Genomic DNA, 7975 nt, shown 5'->3' on the forward strand with positions numbered 1-7975 from the left:
TCCATATCTGTTACTCTGATTTCTGCCACGTATTGGCCAGCGGCTCTGCATGTAAATCAGCCCCATTGTAATTCAGTGGGGCTAATCTGCACCTTGTCAGCACAGAATTGGTTGGAATAATAATAAGCATGAAGTGAATTTTTAAATGTGGAGCACGTAGATTGTTCTGTGTGGAATTCGTGAACAGGGTATAAAATATATGTGACCTCTGGGAAGGATTCTGAAACTATGGAGGAATCCACAGTTACCTGGGTAACTCTTGTCTTTTTCTACCTAATGGTTCTCTGACAGCACTTTATTATTATTATTATTATTATTATTATTATTATTATTATTATTATGAATCGTAAAATGTTATTTAGGTTATATTATATTCTTTCTTTATGTAGACAAATAGAAGAAATATAATATTTTGCATATATCTAAAAAAAAAGGGAGTGCTTAAACAACAAAATATAACTCCAAATGAATCAAATTTCTGTGAATTCAAACTGTCCACTTAGGAAGAAACACTAATTGACAGTGGAAATTATTGGCAATTAGCAAGACACGCTCCATAATGGAATGGTTCTGCAGGTGGGGATCACAGACCACTTCTCAGTACCTATGCTTTCTGGCTGTTTTGGTCACTTTTGAATGTTGGTGGTGCTTTGGTGCTTTCACACTCGTGGTAGCATGAGATGGACTCTACAACCAATACAAGTGGCTCAGGTAGTGCAGTTCATCCAGGATGGCACATCAATGCGAGCTGTGGCAGGAATTTTTGCTGTGTCTCAGCGTAGTGTCCAGAGGCTGGAGGCGCTATCAGGAGACTAGGAGGAGGCCGTAGGAGGGCAACAACCCAGCAGCAGGACTGCTGCCTCCGCCTCTGTGCAAGGAGGAACAGGAGGAGCACTACCAGAGCCCTGCAAAATGATCACCAGATTTTTGTGTGATTTTGTTATCAACACATTCAACTTTGTACAAAACAAAGTATTCAATGAGATTCAGATCTAGGAGGTGTTATTTGAGTGTTCCCTTTATTTTTTTTGAGCAGCGTATATGTTGTAGATCATTTTTTCTCTCTCCATTTATTTAGATGATAAGAAATTCCCTGGAATCATCTGACATGCTAGGAGATCAGCTTTCGGATTCTGACATTACCATTGTTTATGAATTGTATCAGAAAAAAACTCCAGCACACTGGTGCAATGTGGCATGGAATTTTTCTTGCCCACCCGATTGGTCTGTGTCCTTTTTTATACAAGATTTACAGCAGAGAGTGGCACACTTTGAGAAGCTGCTTCAGCTTGTAAGTAAAAGTACATTAAACCATTCTTAACTTTGTACACTATCTCTATATTCTGTGTAATTTTACAATATATTCTTTTTGGAATATTGGTAACTGTACCCTTGATCCTTTGCACAGGATTTGATACCTCTCCCCCTTTACATTTTATTGTCCTGTGCCTATAGGAGCAGGGGCAGCAGACCGCCTCTGACTTTAATGGTCCTTAGATCATTCGGACAGCCCCTCCCGTTTGCTGTAACAGTTCAGCGAGCCAGGAACAAGGGGAATGCAAGCGCTGAGCTGACAGGTTGGCTCTCGCTTCCCCGGCGCATTGGGCTCTATAATACAGCCATAGTAGTAGTTATGCAGATGCACTACAGCTCTAATCACATGGTGACTTTTCACAGCTCTAATCACACAGGTGTCTTAGAGAATGCAAATCTGTGTAAGGCTGCACTCACACGTTCAGTGATTTTCCCGATCCGTGATTGTGGTCCGGCAGCTACCTCCGTGATCCGTGCAAAACAGTCCGTTTTGCATCCGTTTTGTATCCGTGTCCGTTTTTTTCACGGATCTGTCTTACTGCATTTTAAATGACATTGATTACATCCCATCCGTGTTTTTCACGGATGAACGCGGATGTCACATCCGTGTACATCCATGAAAAACACGGATCTCATTAATTTCTATGGGGAATCCTTTCCGTGCATCCGTTCCGAGTAATGACATGTCCTATTTTTTAACGGAACGGATCCGTGAAATCACGGAACATCTAAATAGCCCCATAGAAAGCAATGGGCTGTAAAATTGTCCGTGCGCATGGATCCGTGAGCACGGACAATTTCCCGGAACGTGTGAATGCAGCCTAATAGGTTTAGTAAACGAGCACCGATCTAGCAGATCGGTGCTCGTTTACTGAGCCTATTACACAGCTCGATAATCGTTTAGGAAGGGCTGCACAGACATCATTAGCGATGTCTGTGCAGCCTTTGCCCAAACAGTTAATACATTACCTCTCCACGCTCCCAGTCTCCTTCTGCCCTCTGATCATTTCCCGACACGGCGGCTGCAGCTTCAGAGCGGTGTCTGTGCTGACAGGCAGCTCAGCCAATCACTGGCTGGGACCACCGCAGCTAGTGATTGGCTGAGCGGCCTGTCAGCTCAGAGACCGCTCTGAAGCTGCAGCCGTGGCATCAGTAAGTGAGCAGACCGGGAGCAAGGAGAGGTAATGTTTTAATCTTTTCGGTCGGACCCCCAGCCGTTATGCATAAAATCTATTGCTTGACTCCTAACCAATTGTTTTAGTTCTATAAACACAGTGATAATTGTTAGTATGGTACAGTCAATGCCAACTCTATGACTACAGCCAGGTTTACTTATCAGGGAAGATGTACAATTTGAAAAGGGTATTATTTGCAAAGGATTGATGCCCCTGGTGCAATGTACCCTATAACAGGGGTGTCTGGCTGTCCAGGCATGATGGGAATTGTAGTTTCGAAACAGCTGGAGGCCGCAAGTTTGACACCACTGACTTATAACTAGTATTACTCTCCTTTTTAACTATATTGTGTGAAGGTTAGAAGGCTCAAGTGTTTAATTATTTCTTTTAACTAATAGTATAGTTTATATTTCACTTACTTTTATATAAATAGGGTCGTGAAAAGATGCCAATATACTGGCTCGGAGCATTTTGTAATCCAAAAGGCCTTCTTTCTGTACTGAAACAAGAGGCAGTTCACAGATACTCAGACAGAACTGGCAATGTGGAGTCCATAGAACTTAAAACAGATGTAACACAAAGAGACAAGGAACATGTAAGTAGTCCAAAAAATGCTTATCAGACAGGGCATAAAGTGAGACTGGTGGTTGGAAGAACCCCTTCATATCTAGAGATTATACAGGACCCAGGTTAAAGGGGTATTCCGCTCATACATAACTTTGTATGTTGCGGCCCATGCTGAGATTAACAAATCCTTCCATACTTGTTATTATGTATTCAGTATCCTTCTAGCAGTTCTGAGTTACTGCTTTCTGCTAAAGACACAAAAAACTGTGTGAGCTGTTCTCTCCGTCTCCCCCTCTTCCGAGACTGCTCATGTATGTTCCTGGCAGGCTGTATCTGCAACTTTGTAGATCCTTTGTAATGCTGGTAGGGTTAATTTTAGGTCAAGTTGCAGAGGAACTCACTGTGATTAATCCTCCTGGCATTACAAAGTTGCTACTAAGTTGCAGATAGACACTTGTTTACATCAGCCATCTCAGAAGGGAGGGGGGGAGACTGAGAGAAAAGGTCAAATACAGTCTTTGTGTCTACAGGAGAAAGCTGTCGGTTTCCCTCATCAGGTACATTGCGTTGGGTTTTTTACATTAACACATCGGTGGTGGCGTGGTCACTTTTTTTTAACCCTTTTTTGTGCTCGGTCTATTCCCTAGCAATGGTCTGAAACAGAACACTGGGGGCAGGCCCGCCGGCCCCCAGTGTGACGATCTCCCCTCTGTGACGCGGCTCCTTTAGAACCAATCCGTTAGAATATAATCCATTCTAATCCATCAATGGAGCCGCATCACAGAGAGGAGGGGAGATTGTCACACTGGGGGCCGGCGGGCCTGCCTCCAGTGCTCGGGAATAGACCGAGCACAAAAAAAAGGTTAAAAAAAAAAAAAAGTGACCACGCCACCGCCGATCCGCTAACGTAAAAATCGCTACAACACTAGTAGGGCCAGTATGACATATAGTTAGATATTTGCTGTATAACTGTATACCGAGTACAAAATCTAATAGTGGGTTCAGTATAATATAAGTATTAATGATTTGACTGACCAATTGTCAACCTGTTTTCTTTTAGATAAGAGATCCACCCCAAGAAGGCATTTTTGTACATGGAGTCCATCTTTGGGGAGTGCACTGGAACAAGACTGATGGAGAGATTGTAGATTCCCCTCCCAAGCATAGCCTCAATATCTTGCCAGTTATTCACCTGCAGTGTTTACCTACATCAGAAGCATCTGGAATGAATGATACGAAAAAATCTGATACATACTCGTGTCCAGTCTACCTTTCATCGACTTCTATAGGAGAGTCGGTTTTCACTTTAAACATTCACAAAGAAAATATTGCTAGCTCTAGGTGGGCTCTGAGGGGGATGAAAGCAACAATACATCAATTCTGATTTATCTGCCATTCTGTATTCAGAATAACAATATATTCATAGGAAAAAATAAATAAATAAAAAAAATATATATATAATTTATTTTAAACAACACTATATTAGGTTGATACAGGTAAGGCTGGGGTAAAAAAAAATTGCAGATGTAATATGTATGCTTCTGATCATGCAGCAATAAATTTACTGCAGTTTGAAGCAATAAAACATTGTCTGGTGATTTCTGCTGTTCTTTATGAGCATCACTGGGATACATAATTCAATGTGAATCCTTACGGGAACTACTAAACTAAATAAAAAGTAATGTGTATGTCACATATGTGTAATGGTAGTGTAGAGTGTGTGGGGCTCTCTTAAATGTGGAGATAGAGGCTGGTGTAATGAAAAATCACAGCTCGACTTCTTTGTTCTCTGAGAGATAAGCGACTTACCCACCCCATAGAAAACACAGATCAGCCATGCTGAATGTTTCCGAATAACAGTTACTGAGGGTGTATAGCCACCTTAAAACCAAGGGTCGTTTTACACGGCCCAATATCCTAGGTAAAGCTGGGTTCACACTATATTTTTACAATCTGTTTATTATGCCCGCAGTATTATGCCCCTTAGTACAACTCCCCTATAATATTGGGCCTCACTGTGCAGATTCCATTTAGTATTAGGCCTCTGTGCTTCCCCAATATACCAGATGGCGCTCTATGCGCAATCCCAATATAGTAGATGTACAGCCCCATATAGTAGATGGCCCTCTATGTAGTCCCCTTTAGTAGATTGCCCAGTGCAATGCTGCATTTACACGGAACGATTATCGTTCGAATTTTCGCATAAACAACCACATTTGAGCGATCGTACCATGTAAACACAGAAAACGATCAAACGACGAGCGAGAAATCGTTCATTTTGACCTTTCAACATGTTCTTAAATCGGCGTTCGCTGAAAATTCGCAGATCACTTCCTGTAAACAGTCTTTCCCTTACGTCCTCAGCAGCACAATAATGGGGTATTATTGCCCCTGTGAGCTTAGGCAGGACAAAATGGAATTTTAATAGTAAATAAAACTTTTAATGAAATCAACAATAGGCCCCTCCTCCCTCTGGTATAAGAGGAGGCCGGCCCCCAGATACCATGAGTTATTTTTTGTCCTGAGAGTAAAGGCAGGACTCCCTCCTCCCTCCCATGTGCCTCGTTTTTCCTATTTGTTTTTTACCTAGTCTTCTTGTCCTCCTGCGGTCTTCCCTCGGGGGGCTTCTTTCTCTAACTTTCTTTCTGCAGATTTCTTAGTTCACCAGCGTCTGGAGCGCGGTTTGCGTTCCATGGGCCGGACCGGAAGTGACGTATCGGCATTTGGAACGCATCTGCGTTCCACCGCGCCGTGTGACCGGAAGTGACGTTTTTTCCTTCATTTCCGCCTCCTACAGCGTTCAAGACTCCGGATCTCTTTGAGGATGGACTACAGAGTCCAGGTATGCCCTGCTCCTACAACGCTCCTCCCCCTAGGCGGGATGCTGCTCTGTTTGGTGCCAAAGTGGGTTTAAAGCCTGGGCTCTACTATCCAGTCTTGCTGTCTCTCTAGGGAGCCAGCTGCTGATATACTGTGCTAGTGTTTGCTGCATATGTGTATTGATTCCTGTGAAGATGTCTAGAGAATCCTCGGGGCGGAAGGCTGTATCTAAAAGACACCACCTAACTTGCAGAGAATGTGGTGGGTATTCTTTTTACAGTGGTAATGCCTATAGGTTACGGTACTAAGTCCTGTAATCTTTTTTTCAGATATTCCCTTGCCGGATGACACTGAATTCACCACCTGTTTTAGCATGCCGCCCCAGGATCCAGGTGAGACCCAATCCTGTAACACTTAAAAGTGTTTCTAGGCCACTGGAATACTATGACTGTTTCTATAGGATAAACAGGAGCCTTCTATCCAGGATGTGGTGATACGGGTTAGTGACCTTGTGAAGTCCTCTGTGGATGGTCTTAAAGAATCCCTCACTCGCCCAAGGTAGGGTGTTTCCAGTTTTATCACCGATTCCCCTCTAGATGGTTTCTTAGCCTCTTTTTTCCTCCTAGAAAGAGAACTAGAAGAGATCATGAGGACTCTCCTATTTCCGAAGAGGGGTTCACAGTCCTGGATGAAGTATACTCCTCCGATTCCGACAGGGATTTTAAAAAGAAGGAAAAATTCCTGTTTAACCCGGACAGAATTTCTAAATTAATCAAATACGTGGAGGTGGCTACAGAACTACTCTCGGAAGAGTCCTCTTCTGCTCCTAGAGCATTCAGAATGGATCATTTTATTTCAGATTTACTCAAGGCTGAATGGAAAAGACCTGATAAGGTCCCTACCATAGGCAAGAGATTCTGGGCTTTATTTCCTCTGAAGGAAGAGCAGTCTAGTGCTTGGGTGGAACCCCCCAAGGTGGACGTGGCTATATCCAAATTGTCCAGGAATATTTTGGTTCCTGGGGATGATGGCTCTAGCCTCAGGGATCCTATGGATCGTCGCATTGAGGCATCTTTAAAAAGAGCCTATACTACGGCTGCTGGGCAGGGTGCCATTGCTATTGCAAATCATGAGGTATCTAAAGCACTTAGGAAGTGGCTCAAGAAGATGAAAGAAGATATTGATTCTGGAGTCAGCAGAGATGACATTCTAGAGTCTTTCAAGGAAATTAATCTGGCCATAGATTACATCTCGGATTCAGCTACTCATCAGGCAAGGTTGGCGTCCAGATCTTTAGCCTTATCCACAGCAGCCAGGAGAGCCCTATGGCTCGCCCATGGTCCTGGGATAATCCCTCGAAGTTTAATTTATGCAAGAGCGGCTGCCACCAAGAAAGTTCAGAATTTCATCTCGTCTTTCACCAGACAAGCAGAAGGTCCTAGAAAACTCGATTTTGGATCTGATCAAGATCTCTGCCCTGGAGCCTGTACCAAAGGAGGAACTAGGTCAGGGGGTTTACTCACCTGTGTTTCTGGTTCCGAAACCATCAGGGAAAGACAGACTTATAATAGACCTGCACTTTCTCAATCGCTTTATGGTCAAGAACTATAAAGTCTGTGAAAACAGTCCTAAACAGAGGAGACTACCTTGCATCGCTGGACTTGAAAGACGCATATTTTCATATTCCGATCTTCCCGGGCCACAGGAAGTTTCTACAGATAGCGGTCCACGTGGGAGGACGTGTCCTTTATCTTCAATTCAAGGTCCTCCCATTCAGGATATCGTCTGCACCGTTCATCTTCACCAAAGTGATAGCTTCAGTGGTGGCAGTCCTGAGGCTAAAGGGCATAACCACTGTTCCCTACCTGGACGATTGGCTATTCATAGCCAGATCCAAGGACCTCCTCAACCAGAACGTCTCTACAACTCTAGACCTGCTGTCCAAACTCGGTTGGCTAGTCAACTGGGAGAAGTCGGATCTAACTCCCTCTACAAGAAAGACCTACCTGGGGTTTATTATAGGTTCCCAGGAAACAAGATTATTCCTCACTCCAGAGAGGAAGATAAGAATTCTGGATGGGTACCGCTTTCTGAGAGTT

At 43.5% G+C, this 7975-nt stretch overlaps 1 protein-coding gene across 1 annotated transcript in view; it reads left to right on the forward strand.

Moving 5' to 3' along the window:
* The window catches only part of LOC138795503 (uncharacterized), a 154530-nt gene extending 149887 nt beyond the window's left edge, over positions 1 to 4643 (forward strand). Inside the window, exons 104-106 of the mRNA XM_069974682.1 lie at positions 1079 to 1291; positions 2923 to 3084; positions 4117 to 4643. Coding sequence (XP_069830783.1) covers positions 1079 to 1291; positions 2923 to 3084; positions 4117 to 4440 — 699 coding nt within the window. The 3' untranslated portion in view covers positions 4441 to 4643. The remainder of the gene's footprint in view (positions 1 to 1078; positions 1292 to 2922; positions 3085 to 4116) is intronic.
* Positions 4644 to 7975: the final 3332 nt, after the last annotated feature.

This window comes from Dendropsophus ebraccatus, chromosome 6 (genome assembly GCF_027789765.1).
Source record: "Dendropsophus ebraccatus isolate aDenEbr1 chromosome 6, aDenEbr1.pat, whole genome shotgun sequence".
Classification (NCBI taxonomy): Eukaryota; Metazoa; Chordata; class Amphibia; order Anura; family Hylidae; genus Dendropsophus; species Dendropsophus ebraccatus.